Consider the following 17,911-nt stretch of genomic DNA (forward strand, 5'->3'; position numbering starts at 1 on the left):
GAAGCAAAGATATTATTAGTAACTATATTAGTAAAATGAAATGCTCCAGAATTGTGCATTTAGGCTTTGAATTCCTTTTGAAAGTTCCGATGACTGACAAACCACACGAGCCTCATTCAAGAGGCCAAGGACATCTCCTCTGATTCATCTAAAGGCAGAGCAGAATTTGCCCCCCCCGCCAGGTTTAGGATACCATCAGAAGCTCTAGATAGAATTACAGTCTTGCTGTACACAGCTGAGTGTATTTAATTCTTTAAGTAAAATTCATGTCTTATGTGTTGTAAAAGAAATGAAAGGTAACTGTTAATTCCAAGGCTTATAAATATGTCAGTGGGTTTTCATAATGTCTTAATAAATTACAAGAACAAACTCAATAACTCATGATGTCACCAGAACTACATGCTGCACTGTATTTATTGTAATTATGTACTATACCTCACAGAATTCTTTTATGTTCTACATGAATATATAGGTCCCACTAAAATTCAAAACAATCCTCATTGCTTTCTTCATTCCTTTTTATTTGCCATCTCTCAGCTGTTTTCTTGTTCTGAGCCCTTCTTCAAGGAAGAAAATTTTTAAGAAAATGTATTTAAAAGAACGTTGCTGCAACTGCTGCATTTACTCATTGAAAAGCTGAAGTAAAATACAGTTTTCAAATATCCTCAAATTTGGGTGAAGTTCAAATTTTCCTTGGATCCTAGTTCTCTGGCTGGCCACAAGCCCATATCACTAATGGTATAACTAGCTGAAAAATGGAAAAACAATTTCATGAAAATGTCAAGATTATTTTGGCTTGGATCTGAAACGTAGAGATAGCATCGATGTCGTAGTGTCAGTTATGCTTCATTCTTTAGTCTAAAAAATAAACGCAGGATGGGCTAAATACCTTAGGTTAGTTAAATGTGTAAGACTAATTCAAGGGCGTTTCAAAACCACTAAGGTAAGCTTAGTGTGTGAAGAAGCCCTTGACTCTTTAGTGCTCCCCGTCCAAACCGGGTTTTACTCTCACAGATGTCAGCTGCAAGTGTAGTTTCATTTAAGTGTCGTGATTAAATGTTCTTTGTATCAAAAAATGTAGTGAGTTAAATATATTGAGTTGGCCCTGCTCCCACGTATATGCTTAGGTGTTGATTTCAATGGAACAGAACCTGTTACTTAAGGTGGGGAGAAATGGAAAAAATTCCACGCTGCATCCATTTTTTTTATAGCCCTTATTTAAAACACTGGAAATGGTACATCTGAATTTAACATATGTTGATTTGATGACATGCTTCTCTGAAGATATTAAATAAATGAAACAAAGAAATGATCCCCGATGTTTCTCCCACCGTTACTGAACTAATTCCTTGAATCTATTCTTGAAAAGCCTGTACGTGAAATCCCCGTGTTCAGGCGGTGTGTGCCTTCTCGTATTGCTTGCAACGAAACAGGTATCTTTTCAGTAGGGAGGGCTTAATTTTCACTCTCATTTATCCAGAAGCAAACAGGAAACCCCATTCCAAACTTCCCATTCCAAAAATAATAGCAGTGTTCAGTCACATTTTATGAAAGCATCTTAGAATTTATATAAATAAAACTAGTGTACATTTCAAAGAATATATAAAATGCTGGCTTTTTGCTTTTACTGCAAAGATCAAAGCCGATTAAAACTAAAATTTCATGAATTTTAAATTATGCATTTGGTCATAACAAAAATATTAAAAACAAAAAAAAAAGATTTAAAGCAGCAGGTATACCTTATATAGTAAGATAAAGTTTAATATATTTTATTAGCTTAAGGGACACAGAATAACTATCTATCCAGAACTTCAGGCATGCATTTACATAAATATATTAAATTAAGAAAAGCAATTATACACTTAAACATCCTTTTGTCTAAAAAAAATCATTAAATCCACAGATTAACAATAAATCCAACTCTATGCATTTATCACTTCCAGATACAACTGTTCCATTTCTCAGATATTACACAAATACATTTGTTAGAATTTATATGCATTATACATATATTATATATTACATAATAGTGTGTATACATACATGGTGTTCAATAATATAATAATAATTTGTACTTTTTATAGCACTTTTCATTTGAAGAGCTCAAAGCGCTTTACAAGGATTGATTTCACTAATTTTCAGATGGAAAGTGGAGGCACAAAGATGCAATTATTTCAGGTTATATAGAATTTGTGACAGACGGTAACTGAATTCTCTTGGTGTGAATTTCAGCCGTGCTGTCTCCCTAAAAAGAAATACACATATAGCATATGTAGTCTATGTAGGTAGACTTGCAAAGACTTGTAAGGTCTCAAACCAAGAAAGCACTTAATTATATTAATAACATTAAGCACATGACTTCAGTGAGGCTCATATGCTTAAAATTACTTGTGTGCTCCAGTGCTCTGCTAGATTGGTGCTTGTATATGCTTAGTAGTATAATACAGTTTATAGAAGATACTTAAACATAGTTTGAATGATATTTTCTAAGCTATTTTCCCACATTTCAAATGTACATACAGTACCTGACAGCTACTATAAAATAAAACTAATTGAACAGAGGAATAGCACAACAGTAAAGTTCTCAAGTGACAGAATTTTGTTATTTCCTTTTCTCCTTGGCTCCCATTACAATCTAATCGTTCTCAAAAGGGAATTGAAGTTTTAATTCTGCAGTATATTTTGTGGGGGACGGCTAATAGCATTTCTGGATAATTCACAGGGTAGGGTTACTGCTTCTGGTATTAATGGAGATCACTACAAGATACATCTGGTGACCTAATACCAGATGGTTTCTGGTCTCAGTATATCTTGATATGAATTAAGTTCATTCTGCACACCGCTTTTGACTCTGCCTGTAACATTTTCCTTTCAGCAGCTCCTCCTAGGAACATTCGGAAAATGGGATTTTTTTGTTACTGCCTTGTGATGCAAACCACCTTTTTGTCCTACAGCAAAATGCATCCTACATTAAAAAACCCTCTCCGAAACAGCCACCTCTCTCTGCCTTCTTTCCACCTGAGAATATTGTGAACGCAGCCACTCGTATATTCACGTGCTTGAGCTGGCGCCTTCTTTCTGAAATTTCCTGGGAATTTAAGCAATTTTTCATTTAAATATCTTTTCACTTCTGTTTTCATTGCAAAATGAATATAACTGGGAAAATCTCATAGACTGTAAAAGGAACTTAACTATATGATACATGTGGACCCTATCGATCGCTTAGAACACATGGAAAGTTGGTTTTTATCAGTAGAAATAAAACGCTTCTCCAATACGGCAGCTTGCTGTTTGTGCACATTCTTAGCAATAAGTTCTGACATTTTTGATTGTGGAAGCCAGCGTGTGTACAGTAGACAATAGGTAAAGACACACATTAAATGTACATAACACAGAATATTAATTTTTTGTGAATTCCTATAGTATGAAATGATCACTAGAATGGTATATTTTCAGTACCGAGAGCTCTGGTATGCAGGTGTGCCACTTGGCTTTCAAAACAAACTGTACAGAATAATGTGAAGGAAAATTTCCTATGGAAGCCTATGGGAGTTTTCTTTGGGTTATGGGACAACATGGTAATCCTTTGCTGCTCTACTGACCAAATTAGTAATTATTAATAACTCGTAAGTGAACTGAAGGAAAAAGGTTGATGTGTTAGTCGAACCACTTGTACAGTGCTATAAAATAGTAATGTTTCTCTTTTCCGAGATAAGGCATTAGTAATACTATCTGATTAGTCAGTCTGCCCAGTGGAAATCTATGCAGAATTAATTGCTGTGCTAAGATTGTTTGATGCTGATTGTTTGATGTTTGATAGCGCGATAAACTCTGTGTGCAGAGTCGTAATTGAAATCAATGAGTAGAAAGGCGAGCAGCTATCCCTTTGCCTAGCACGCATCTATAGAATGCCTCCTCACGTGCCAGCCCGGAATCGCTTACACCTGTCATTTCAGTACTGAGGAGTCTTGTCGCTTTCAGTTTCATTAGTAAGGGTGACAACAACAACTTTTTGGATCAGGATATAGTCTTGATTGAAATATTACACTGTCCCTATTAAATACAGGAAGAAAGGTTTAAAAATGTGCCTAACGCTGCTTAGTGCAGTGCAGCCTTTGCAATACTGGACTCAAACCAGTTGAGGGAACGCTTCTGTGGATCTTTGTGAGCATCTGTGGGGGCAACTTTGGGCCCTGTCTTACTATGGCTATTTCATAAAATGGGGCCGCTGACTTGGTATTTTAATTATTTTCCTGCTTAGTGGCATATGCTTACGTATTTGAAATAAACATGCATATATATATGTGTGAAAGAGAAAAAAATGTGAGCTAATTGCTCAACATTTTTAAAGAAGTATCAAGAAGTCTGGCAGATTTAATAGCCCCCTTGTGTGGCTGTTGGCAATGCCTATAAGGAAACCCAAGAGGACTGGGTATGCTCCGTACGGTTTTAAGTTGGATGTGCGTACGGAAGGGCTTCGTGCCGGGCTGAATCTGCAGTCTTATTCCAGAAAACCTCGGTGTGTCTGGTGACTGCAGATGCAGACAGAGAGAGGTCATGTGCGCACTGATGTCTGAAGTTAAGATCTTCTGCCAGCTAAGTGGATATCTTTTAAGGACTTAATCCTATAACTAATGAAGTCAACAGGAGATTTTCGGTTGACATCAATGGACTTGGAGTCAGGCCCTCAAAGATTAAAGTAATCCCGTGCTAAGCTTTCAGGTGGCTTCTGCTGTTTCACACCTATCTCCTAAAAAGTACCTGTGTCTTATTTCACTGAATTTCTCTGCTGTTGAAAACAACAAATGCTTTAGCAAAACAGTCTTAACTTTTTTCAATGTTTCTACAACATTTTGCCCTGCAACTGTTTATAGAAGTATCTATCAGTTTTTTGTAGCCAGAACCCAGATTATTAGGTATGTGTTTTCTGCAAATTTGGATTAGAATAAATTTAAACGTTGGCTGCCTTTTTTGTGAGATTCTTAGTTATTTTTTTAAAAATAATTTAAAAAAATTGCCCAATTTTTAATATTATAAAATGGGAAAAAATTGTTTTTACTAATTTCATGACTCCCTTCTGGTTTTTTCTGTGACAAAGATCACCTTTTAAGGTGGACAGAAGATCAAAATACTAATTAAACTGATACACAGTTAAACTAAAGGATTGTACACTAAAATCCATTAATGTCTTTTAAAGAATTTACATAATTAAAAATAAGCAGAGCAGGGTGTCCTTGGAGTTGTTTTTTCTGTGTAGACCCAATCTTATAAATACCTATTTCATGGATGCAAGTAGAATTATATATATGAATATTTATTTTCACCTTAGTGGGAGTTTACACCTGTGAAAAACTATTTGTTCACGTATTCAGAATATCCATTTTGCATATTTGTACACGAAAAGGTCCTCATTTCTAACCCCAAATTAGAGAAGGCGAAATATACTGAAAAGCAACATTTCATCATCCTGGGATTATCATTCTGCTTTTTACTTGAAGCATCTGATCATTGGATTGCGATCGGTAAATTTGAGAAGCGTAGTGACTGTAGAGCAACCGAGTGCTTTCTCCCTTCCTCCAGCTTCGGTCTGTCTGTGGCTGAGCTTTGCAGCCTGAGCCTGAGCTGCTTGAGGCTGGTACTCCTGAACTGTAAATGTCAGCTAAGGTACAGTATTAGAAGGCAAATATAAAATAGCAAAGTTCTGTGGAATGAGCAAAGATTAAAAAAAAAAACCCTCACCGTGCTGGGAAGCCTCTTTGATGCACAGTTTCAAAAATAATAAGCATCGCCTGCGGCCACCCGGGATTATTGACCTTTGCTGTGGTTCTAGAAAGGAAGGAGCTGCAAAGCCAAATTGTGGAGAAGTGAATGAAAGGAGGAGATAAACAGAGGTGTCCTGTTGGCAATATAGAATTTATACGCTTATTTATACCTAACTTACACTTTGTTTGCATGAAGTAGAATAACCTGTGAGGATTTAAAGGTACAAAGGGTTTGCATCTGTGTCCCCAGCTGTTAACGGAAGAAATTCATTTATTTTCTTGAGGGGGAGGGTTTCAGTTAATATTTCTTACTGGACGCATTAGAAAAAGGAGTTTACTGTTTTTCTGAAATAGAGTGAAACAATTTGGAGCTAATTTTACATAACATCTTTTTGTCTCCCTACTTATCTGTGGAGTAAAGAAGTTTCTCCTTGTATTCCAATAATATGCCTTTTTTCTGACCAGTGGCATTTAAAAAGAGAAAGATGAAGGTTTTCTGTCCCAAAAGAATAAAATGAGGGTTGAAAACTAGCAGACATCAGGAATAAAGTTACGTTTTCTTGCAACAGGTATGATTGTTCTCTTTTAACGGTAGAAAGCTTGAAACGTACAATGTGTTGGGAACAGAGAGGCAGTATCTCTGAATAAAGGAAGAAATGAATGGAATAAAAGATTAGGAGAGAGAGAGACAGAGACAGAGGCAACTTGAACACATACATAAAATCCCTTCTGGAGGCCCTTATCTAATTGCCTCATTTATCTAGTTTCATTTATAAGCTCAGTTTTATTCTGGGGCACTCTCGGAGGTTGTGTGAGAATGGCTGCAGAATGACCTAACTGGCAACAGGCTTTCTACAGACCTTTTTTTTTTTTTTTTTGTATGCCAATTCTCAGGGCAATTACTGCAGTTGCCCTTTTTATATTAGCATCTTGGGTGGCTGGGCCTGGGGTTTACTCACTCTTTTTAATAGTATAATTTCTTTTGATAAATAAGCAGCTAGGATTTTTTTGTCTCTTTTTTTGAGAATACTTCTTTTCCACTGGGACTTCCTATGTACCCATGTGGGCTTAACGCAGATGCTTGCTTTCACATAATATAAAAGATGATTTAAAAAGGAAGCAAAACACTTTCCAGAAACTATCTCCCCTCTCCCTCTAACGTTCACTTAGATTACTTCTTAATTTTGAAGGTTGGATGGAATAAGTATTTCTAAAAATAAAATAAACTGCAGTATTTTGCTTAAATTTTGAAAGTGATTTTCTGGGTGCAGCACAGCCGATGTGAGTTTTTTGCCATTGATTTGAATGAGGCCTGGATCTAATTCTTAGCTTTTACTGGAGGTTTATTTTCTGATTTCACTAGCAAACTGAATTGCCTTTATTATTAAGATCAAAACTCTAAGATCATTGTTATCCCTTCTCTACATGACTATGGCATATATATGGCTGCGGATCTTCAATTTAGGTTCCATCCGTGGTATTTTTTGAGTCTCCAGGAACTAAGCCGTGAGAAAAGAACTATCACATCTCCCCAGCTGGTTGTTGAAGATAATGTGTCACAGTGGAATTAAAGTTGGGTTTATTTTTAAATATATTTCATTAAAGAAAGTGTTAAAGTTGTTATCTCTGTCAGATATTTTAATGTTGCTAAAATACTTCAGCAACTTTCTTGCTTTGCCGATTATGAAGAGTGTAATAAAACTGCGCTATTTGACAGATTTAGACAGCTGGCTCATTCATGAGAAGTTCACATTTTTGTCACCCACGTTGAATAAGGAAAGATTAGATGCTAAGGTCAATTTACAAAAATGGTTGTCAGGACATTTTTTAATTGTAAAACTTTTTGTGGTGGAATTCAGGGAAAAGACTAAAGGCAGAAAGCAGCGGAGACAAAGAGCTGCTATTAACCTACAGATGCTACCGAAGGGTTCATTTTAAGATTGGTCACACTGCTTAGCCAATGAAGTGTTCGTGTGACTATAAGGGACCACCCTTTTCTGGGGTGAGAGGGCAATTTGGTCTTCATGCTCATTTAATCCCGAGACGTCTTTCAATGGACTGTCAGTTGAATCTACATTGTGCAAAATTATGCATGCACTTTTTAATGCAGACCATTGTTCGCCGAGCACTTAACCAAGATTTCTCAACCAATTTCCATTTGGCATGAGGTCACTCGAAACCCAAGCAAACATATATGGAAGGCAAATGTAATTTTCTGTTCCTCTGAGCTGGAATGTGTAAGACAGAGAAATGCAAGTTATCAATCATGCTGTACTTTCAGATTTAAAGCTTACTAAACGAGGACTGATAACTTTCTGTAAAGGAAAATTTGTTGCATGCCACTGCCCCGGAGAGGTAATTTTGCTAGTGGAGAGTAACATGGCTAAAGTTTTTTAGATCTTATTGTCTAAAGTGTTGTAAATCCTTGATGCATGGGCAGCTGCTGATAAGAACCATAGGATGTGCATACTGTGGCTACTCTACTTTCTTTTCACAGGCAAGATTTTATAAAAGCCAGGTAGCGCAAAGGCAATATGATAGTGGGTAAGTACTGAGCGAAGAAACTGTCAATAATGCCCTCGAGCTGGAGATAAGAGGGCACCAGTTCTGAAGATACATCTAATTAGACTATTAATACTTTAGAAAACCTGACTGTAGCATGTACACCATATTTATTAATACATTTACAAAGACTCAATTTTACGTTAGCTCTTCAAGGAACATTTACATTTAGAACCACATTTGGCAAGAATCGTTATAGGTTTTGTACAAGTGACATCTTACACAGCCAACACGTGCTCACGCGAGCTCTCATCCAGGGACGTTCCGTTCAGTGTGAAATCGGCAGGAGTCTACTCATGTATAACCTGGCCCATCCTGTTACAGTGAAAATCGCTTTGTGAACGCTTTTAACATATGCTGGAATTTTATTATGATTGGTTGGCGGTTGTGTTTTTCATCCGTCGTAAATGAATACAAGTTGACACAAGGATACATTTCTAGATTAGATCCACAACACATTAAAGAGTGTGTTTGCTCTCTCTTTCCCCGTCTTTCCAATTAAGTTGGTGAAAAATGTAACTTTAGTATTTTACAGGACATGGTAAAGCTGTCTCATCTAGGTGATGTCTATATTATAAAAATAAAATAAAATAATATAAATATGTAACATGAACCCAGTGCCCATCGTTAAATAAAATATATGATAAAAAGCAGACCTTCTAGGATGACTGGTTTTGAAATATGCGAATATAATTTAATTATTAAACACTTGAAACAATCTTGATATTAAGCTGCGATAACCAGATTTTTGCATCTATGCTAGATAAAGAAATGCGTAACATTCTGTAATAGAGTTACATTGATGAAGGTGAAGGTTACAGTCTTACAATGAATTGCCTAGATAGGAATGCATTAAGGAGTTTGAAATATTGTCTGATGATGTAGTTCAATTCACCTTAGAAACTGTTACAACTGGATTTTATTAAGTCCAGCAGTTTATACAGCGATGTTTGAAAACTGCGCTCTTATTGCTATAATCAGATAGGTACAGACACGAGATTTCTGGGATGTCAAAGAATCCATTAAGACATCACAAAAGTCCTTTGACAAAAATGTGGTTTACAGTGGAATTACTTCGTAAACTATTTCTCATGAAGAAATAAATATTAAAAAAAAATTCCACTAGCTGTAACACTGTGTTTGTGATAGTGCGTGCATGTGTATGTGTGCACGTATTGGACATCGGTACGTCTGTGGAGACATACAGAAATATTTACACACATACAAAGAATTTATCTGCACAGTTGTGGATATTATATTTAAATTAATAAAGTAAATCAAATCACCGGTATTTGTTGCAGGATAGCAGTCTTTTAAAAATGACAGGATTCAAAACAAATGCCCGTTGAAAGTGTAGTTTCCAAATAGTCCCAGAAACTATACAATATAGCTGGTTAGATCCAGCAAATAGGATGTCATGTCTAGGATCTGATCAAGAATACCTGCCCTTGTCACTCTTCGGATGTTTCTATCCACTTGTTCGCACTGGGGGCCGAGATAGCCTTTTTTACATAAGCATTTATTAGGCCTTACACAGACACCTCCATGTCGACAGGCTGGGTCACATTTTGCTGTGGGTAAAAAAACAGCGGGTTTCTAGTTTGTTTAGAACATCACAAACCGAAAAGATACAGTACGCATTCACTAAGAACTTTTATAAACTTACAATGGTAAAGCACATAAAAACAAAATAGAAAGATTGAAATGTTATAAGTTTTGAAACCATATTTTTGAAAGTTTTAGAATATTAGGGGGAGGAAGTAATTTTGTACGTCTGAGAGGACGTCACCCAGCACAGACTGAAACTCAAATAGCAGATTTTTGAAAATGTCCAATTCCCGTATTCATGCTTCATTTTGCAGTGCACGGAACACCCATGTCAAAAGACTTTAGGCTGCAAATGTCTGATCATTTGGAAACAAGACATACAGCACATCTAGATCTTTAAACAGTGGTGGCCTGCCTCATCCCATTTCTCATGCTGGCAACCCAACAGAGTCCTGAAATTGGTGAGACATTTTAGCACCTGGCCATCTCCAAGCCAGCAAGTACCGAATCTCAGGTAGACTCCTTTCTACATGCGGGGTCCTGCACTGCATGCTTTTCTTAGCAGAGCAGACTACATTGACCACAGAGATGCCCTCCTTTGGGTCTTGCATAACTTACGCTTGGAACAAAATTGAATTCCCTTTAGAAAAAAAAAAAGAACCAGAGTATTTTTTGACAGCTTTTAGCAGATAGTTAAGGTTCAGTTTTTCCCTCTCTTTTTAGCAGACGCCTGACGATTTACCTATAGAGTTCCACATTAATCAACTTGCTTAAGTTTTCCAACTATAAATGCAATTTTAGATTATAGCCAATGTTAGCAAAACTAACAATCAGTAACTTTAGCTGGGGAAGTATTTTCTGCTGTGGTAGAGTCACAGCACTGTGATAAATATAATGTATCTTACTTTTTGCAGGCATTTTGCTATTTAATGTTATCTATTACAATAAAGCTATAATATTGATTTACAGAAATTGATAATGCATTATATAAAAACAGGTTTCTTGATTTTATTAATGAGTTTCTTAATTACCCTAGGAGGAAACTGATGCCTCGTAAGGTAATTTTTCTTATTTTAATTATAATAGCAGCTTGAGGTCCAACCTAGAACATCTCTGTTAAGTGCTGCATGGCATATAGGGAAGAAAGATCCGTAGTCTAAATATTTTCTGTAGCTTTCTTGTACATTTCTTGTAATATGAAATTATCTGTCATAGAGCTGTAATTTTTTAAACAAAACAGATTATTCAAGACGCATTTATGTTCACACTGGAGATGTTTTTTACTTTAAGTTCCACTTGGACAAGGGCTGTAGAATGGGCCTCATTCTCTAAATGTAGGAAATCTCTGATTGACAATTGGAGTTGGGCTATTTGGCCAGATTACCTCATACATTTCTCCAACCTGCTTTTGTTGCATGGGTGTATGATGTTTAGCTCATGAACTTTTCCAGTAAGATCCATCATTAGTGATTTCTTTCATTTCATCTCATTCCAAACGAAGTCACTCCTGCTCACCACTAAAAAGCCAGAGGTTGCCGATATTTACACTCTGGGCTATAAGGACCTTGTAGCTGACCCTGCTTCAGCAGGGCCCTCCTGAGTGCTCTTCCAACCTGAATTATCCCTGGTCCAATGTGTGGTCCTTGCTTTGTCTTACTCTGATTCTTTTCCTCTTTTGAGTTCTGCAGCCATTATGTTAACCTTATCTCTTTGTATAGGCATCTGGGAAACTCGCTGAGTGGATAGGCTCAGTCAGCAGACTCTGCTGGTGCACTAATAGCACCTCCTGGTACTGGCACCCAGGCTTGGTCTGGAAGATCTGCATGGGCCAGAGTTTTACAGCTCAGACATAACCACAGTCTCTGTGAGAGAGGGATAGCACAGCTGGGGCACTCCACGTTCATTCGTCTCACCCCTTTGGTGGCATACCCAACATGTAGTTTGATCACGGTCACTTTTTCAAATGACTTTTAAAAGAGATGCCACGGCAACAAGATAGGACTTAATAAAAGCACCGCGATTAACGATGGATTAGAATAACGTTCTGATTATTAGCTGCTCTGTGATAAGTTGTGCATAGAATTCTCTTTAGCAAACTGGAGCCATTTTATTTTGTAGGATCAAAATTAAAGTATTTGCATTAAATTAGCGAAGTGCAAAATCTGCAATAATGACCTGCAGGTCTGATTTATCATATTTCCTGACAAGGTACTCCAATTTGACACTGACAATGATAATACTGCAGGTGAAAACTGAATGTCCAAACACGGAACATGTATTGATTGCTTTTACTTTCATTTTACAATCTTGGTGAAAAAGAAAAAAAAGAATACTGTTGTCTGTCATATTTATGCTATTAATTGCATTCTGTAATGGTTCACATTGGATTAGATGTTTTAACTGTTGCACTCATCTAAAGACTTATTGTTCTCCTACAACTTATGAGATCAATATTTTTTTAATGTTGTCTTAGAAGTGATGGTCAATGACTCATATTGAAAATTTGTCTCAGCAAATACTTAAAAGCAAATTACGACACGTCCCTGCTTTTTTCACTTGTTGCTATGAATCTATATACAAACCAGTTCTGCAGAACTCTCCTTCCCAGCCTTGATTACAGCAGCATTTTCCTGTGGGAGTGCAGTGCCCGTTCCGACAATGCCTTGAGCATTCAGATGTCAGTATCTGTGCAGACTGGGCTGTTCTTCTGCATTCTTCAGGGACTAAAGGCCTGAATAAAAATATACGAAGCAAGCAGACAGTTAAAAGTTGAGGTCAACGAGAAAAACTTTGGTTTTTTAGTAAAGACCTGATTCTCTTTTATGGTATTTTCAGTGGGAGAAATCTGTGTTCTAAGGGGATTGCTTTTTTTCAAAAAACACCAATACACATAAAGATGATTTGTTGCATTACAGAAAAATACAGTGTGATTTGCTATTCTTTTATGTAACTGCCTTCAGAGATCTTCTACAAGATTAAATAATAGTCCTTGAGGATGCTTGAAGCCTGAACCTGGCAAAACCAGCTTGCTGAAGAGCTTATCGCAGGCAGCATATATCTCTAGATAATATCATTATTAGACGTGCTAAATTCTACTGCTTGTGTGCGTTTTCTTCAGTGGGCGTAAACAGTCATATAATTCAGTCCAGAATCTGATGGTGTCTCTTTGCTTTTCTAGCTGATTTGTATTTCCAATTGTATGCTGGGAAGAGTAATCTGAAGAGCACGTTTTATGTCACACGTTATGACATGAATAATAATTTTCTGCAAGTATTACCTCTGTCTACGAATTCAATTTGACATTACAGATTTTTTTATTTCCATATTTTTCTGAAATCATCTTTGTATTATGCATTCGCATTCCGGATGCTTATTTAAGCATCTGAACATCAGGAAAGACCTTTTCACTATGAGGGGGATGGAGCACTGGCACAGGTTGCCCAGAGAGGTTGTGAAGTCTCCGTCCTAGGAGATATTCAGAAGCTGTCTGGACACGGTCCTGGGCAACTGGCTCTCGGTGGCCCTGCTTGAGCAGGGGGGTTGGACCAGGTGACCTCCAGAGGTCCCTTCCAACCTCAGCCGTTTTGTGGGTGATTCTGAGAAATGTCGGCACGAAGGAAATTCTAGTTCAGCTCAGTTAAAATATTTCTGATACTGTTTTTTTGTTGAGCTTCTTGGTGTCAAGCCTTATGTAATGCAATTCTTTCTGTCAGCCTCTACAAAATATTTTGCACGTCCAGTAGCTTTTTTTATTTACGAAAACAGTGTTATCTTCCTTAACAAAGAAGGAACTGTAGTGTTCCTTCTGTAGCGTTAAGTGTGTAAAACACTTAAGTGTTTTACTTAAATGTGCCCTAACTGTTGATACCACTTCCAATACTTTTTTAGATGTTTATTGTTGTTTTCTTTTTATAATTTAGCTGTGTGTCCTCATGCTGACCACTTATTTTATTTGCTGTTTGAGTTCAGCAGCTAGAGATCGATAGGATCATCACAAGGCTACAGGTTCCCAGTACAGGTACCATGTTTTGTCTCTGCTGTGGGTTTGACTGCCCAGGAATAAGTTGAGAAAAGAACGTCAGGATCTCCCAGGAGAACCTAAACAAGTAATTGAATGGGAGCGTAATGGCAAATTAAGTTAATTAGTGGCAAATAGAAAATTATTCATTCTCAAGGAAATAATTTGAACTACTGCCATACATTCCTAAGCTTCAAATTTGCAGGACAAAGATTCTAATAGTTTTGTGAAAAGCTCAGAGAAACCTTGGCTAAGTGTCCAGCTAGAATCCAAACAAACCAAACCAAAATTGTGTGAGATAGAATAGAAAATACCTTCGTTCATTATACTGACATCAGTATTAAACCCCCAATAATATGCAAATAGCTGGAATAGCAACTTGTGCACTGATTGACCTGTCAAATATTAAAATTCTAGATTGATACTCCTGTATGGAGAAAAGGATAGTCTTTGGAGTCTGAGAAAGAAGGGGTATGATGGAGGTGCAGAAAACAGTGGCAGAAAAAAAGAGGAGGAAAATTGAGCATTCTTGATTATCTCCCATTTCAAGATCAGAAGAAATATTGAGGGAAAAAATTAAGCTAAAGAAAATAAAATTAACTAGCTTAACTCATGGCTTCTAAGATATCAATGAAGTCCATGTTCTGGTAGGGTTTTAAAAAGGTATTTCTATGCACAATGGGGCCATTCAAAGTAATATTAGATAGGGTAAAAATATTTTTTAAGAAAAATAAGCACTCATACCTAATGTCACAGAAGTCCCTCACTAGCTGACTGGGCTTACATTTCCCCCTCATCCTCGCCCCCACATTTTGGCATGCAGCTTGTTAATGGTACATTACAGGGTTTCTTGCATTTTTCTTTGAAACAGAGTAATAGAGTACAGGCTCACTGGTTTGTTTCACCGTAGCACTTTCTCTGCTCAGTCTTAATTGCTACCATGATTATTTAAACATCCATACAGGAGAACTGGTTCCCCGAAGATGTTAAGGACAGAAAGAATGTGTAGATGCATCTTCAGTGTAGCACCAAGTTCTGATTTCCAAAGCACTTCTGAGAATCAGACTTAAGGTCCTGTATTATTTAAGGGCTTTGAAACATCTTTTGACACCTTTTGTGCAGTATATTTGAAACCCTTTAAGGTTTTGTGTTTACATATTTCCACAGCTGTCTTTTAAATATAATGCATTATTTTTTTGACCTGGAAGAAATTCCAGTTCTATAGTAGTAAGTGCATTACATATGATCTGGTTAAGAAAGTTCCTACACTTAACAATTACATGCAAGATTCAAAGGCAATACCGGTTTGGAAACAGTTCTACAAAACAATAAGGTTTTCAGTGGAGATTTGTTCAAATTTAAAGTAAAAAGGTCTGTGTTCTAATTCTTGCCTCTGGAAAAAAAAAATATCTAAATTTGAGTCGATTTCTCTATAGCTGGCTTCATAGGAGACAACATTCTTTCTTCATCTGTCTCTGTTAAAGCCCATTTCTTTCATGTTACTTTAAATGGGAGTCTTCTCTTTTTCTTGCTCAAACACAAGTACAGTGCTCTGTTTAATGGGAAGCATAACCTCAGGCTTCTGGAGCATCTCTTGGAAAAGGGCTCCAGTGGCATATCTTTAGCAGAGAATGACCTCATAAGTCACAGAGGTATTTTATTTGTGAAGAAAATGGTTTATTTTATTAATAGATGTAAATTATTTATCTATGATAGTCCTGGAATATACGGTTCTCTTTTTATTTGCATTTAATTAGGCAGGCAGAAATCACACTTTTTTGTATCCAGCAAAGCATGGCTGGTCACTTTTATGATTTAAAGTTTTCTAGTGCTCTTGGTACTTGTGAATATAACCTTGCCTTTTATTCTACCATCAATCAATAACTTGCACTCATCAGCCTCGCATAATATTTATTAATGGCGGGGTGGAGTAGAAACAAAGATGGAAAAAATTCTGGTTGGCAGAGTGCCTTAGGAGAAGAGGAATACAAATGCAGCTGCAGCAGAATCCTTCTTGTGTGTGAGAAGAATTACTGGTTTTCCTTAGTTGTACTCGGGGAAAAGCCACGCTTCTTTCTCAGGATTTGAATGCCGTTACGGGACCAACAGGGATCAAGGGAAAGTCTCTGCCCCACAATACTTACACTTTGCATCCTTCAGGCTTTAAAGGGGGGGGGGGGGAGGAATTTTCAGGCTCAGCACAAGTTGGATGGAATCTCACAAAGATAACATAAAGTCTCGAAACTGACTGTTGGGACTTGATCTTTCCAGCACTTAGACAAGCCTCTGATTTTGTTTATATAACTAGTGCTTCGCTGTGTCTCTTGACGTGGAAAATGGAGGGGAATAGATGGAGCCACTCTGTGGGCTGGAGAGAATTTTTTTCCTTGTCTCCCTCGATCTATAAAACTCTAAAGGGTACAGCTTGCTTACTCTTACAGTAAGCACTACTTGGTCCGCAGAAAGTCAGCCAAAAATGTAGCTGATAATGACTATTTATACGGTCTGTACAATTCTAGTTATCTTAAAGAGCTGTTCATATATACAGTACAGTACAGTATATCTTGCTTGTTAAAACATGCTTTCATGAAACTGTGTAACAACTCTAAACGTATGGAACATGGAGGAAAAGTTGTACTGGGGGCTGGGGCCCTCGCTGGGTCCCGTCGCTGATGTGTGCAGTGAGCTGGGAATTCTTGACTGTAAAACGTGTAAAATAATTTTGGCTGCTTTACTGTAGCTGGTATAAGAAAGTAGCCTCTGCTGTTAGTTCAGAGGCATATAAAAGTCTAGCACGCTTTATTAGATTAAAACTCATCCTGGAACTGCTTAGGATTTCATGCTTTCTTTAGTGCATCTCCTCACCGTTCCACTAAACGCACAGTGCGATTTAGTTGCTACATGCGCTAGCCTGTAACTCAGACACACATAAATCAATGCAAATGGAGGCTCAAATTCAGGAGTAATACAATGGTACTGAACCGAAAACAATTCCTCCGTCGTGCCTTTGACACAATATCAAAATTCTCTGCTTTCCCACTAAAGCGAGAAAAAACCCAGACAAAATTCCTGGATGCTCAAATTCGAACAAGAGACACGGCCGTAGAAATCCTGATTGTGGTACAAAATAAACGGAAAGAATGTTAAGCTTCAATGAACTGCACACAAGATATGAGGTATTAGAATGATGCTTAAGTATATCACCAAAATTTGTGCATTGGTTGTTTGGGTTTTTTTTCTTTATAAGGGAAAATGTCAAGAAAATATAATTTTGCTTCACTGCTTGTCATAGAGTAAATTTACTACTTGTCATAGAATAAATATAGCATCTCTTCAGGTACAGCTTCTAAAATTAAAAAGTATACCTTCAGTCCTGGGAGAGATGCCAAAAGCTCGTTACTTGTCTCCAGATTTACTACATGGGAATAACGTGGAAAAAACTCACGGCTTTTAAGATTTAAACTCAGCAGCATATCAAATTTATTCTTATATGGTATACTTGTTCATGACCTCTAGTCTTAAGAAATTCTGTCATGTTTGAAAACTAGTCCCTCGTGAAGCCTGTATCAATGTTAATAGCTAAGAGGTCAATGCAACTGCTAAACAGTTTGTATTACTGTCAGGGTGGTCATGAAAACAACACCTGCTGCATGAGCACTTGGCAGCTGGGTCAACAGGCACTGTGGGAATTTATCAATTTAGGGGGCCACTTGCATAACACTTTGACTGATGAATTGGGAAAGACTGGCTTACTGGGCTAAAGCTGCTCTATTATGTATGACTTTCTTTAGGATGGCAGAGGCTTCCTGCAGGCTCCAGAAAATAAGCAAAAGATAAACTGAGCTGTTTTTTCCTTATAAAGCGATAAAAAAGTGAGAAGGCCTTAATAGCCAATGCTAGAAAGGCTGAAAAAAAGGGGAAAAAAATCCCCAACCAAAACAAAAACTTTTACAGTCAGTGAGCTGTGATGTGATTGAAAAAAATCTTAAGTTTTTCCATCGTGGTTACAAAGGAGTTTTTG

General features: G+C 37.2%; 1 protein-coding gene across 1 annotated transcript in view; it reads right to left on the minus strand.

Annotated features, from left to right (window-relative positions):
• Positions 1–1,782: 1,782 nt before the first annotated feature.
• Positions 1,783–17,911, minus strand: part of HHIP (hedgehog interacting protein) — an 83,158-nt gene continuing 67,029 nt past the window's right edge. Inside the window, exons 12-13 of the mRNA XM_063335864.1 lie at positions 12,455–12,603; positions 1,783–9,895 (exon numbers count right to left, since the gene is read on the minus strand). Of these exons, the coding sequence (XP_063191934.1) occupies positions 9,702–9,895; positions 12,455–12,603 (343 nt within the window). The 3' untranslated portion in view covers positions 1,783–9,701. The remainder of the gene's footprint in view (positions 9,896–12,454; positions 12,604–17,911) is intronic.

The sequence above is a fragment of the Chroicocephalus ridibundus genome, chromosome 5 (assembly GCF_963924245.1).
Source record: "Chroicocephalus ridibundus chromosome 5, bChrRid1.1, whole genome shotgun sequence".
NCBI lineage: Eukaryota > Metazoa > Chordata > Aves > Charadriiformes > Laridae > Chroicocephalus > Chroicocephalus ridibundus.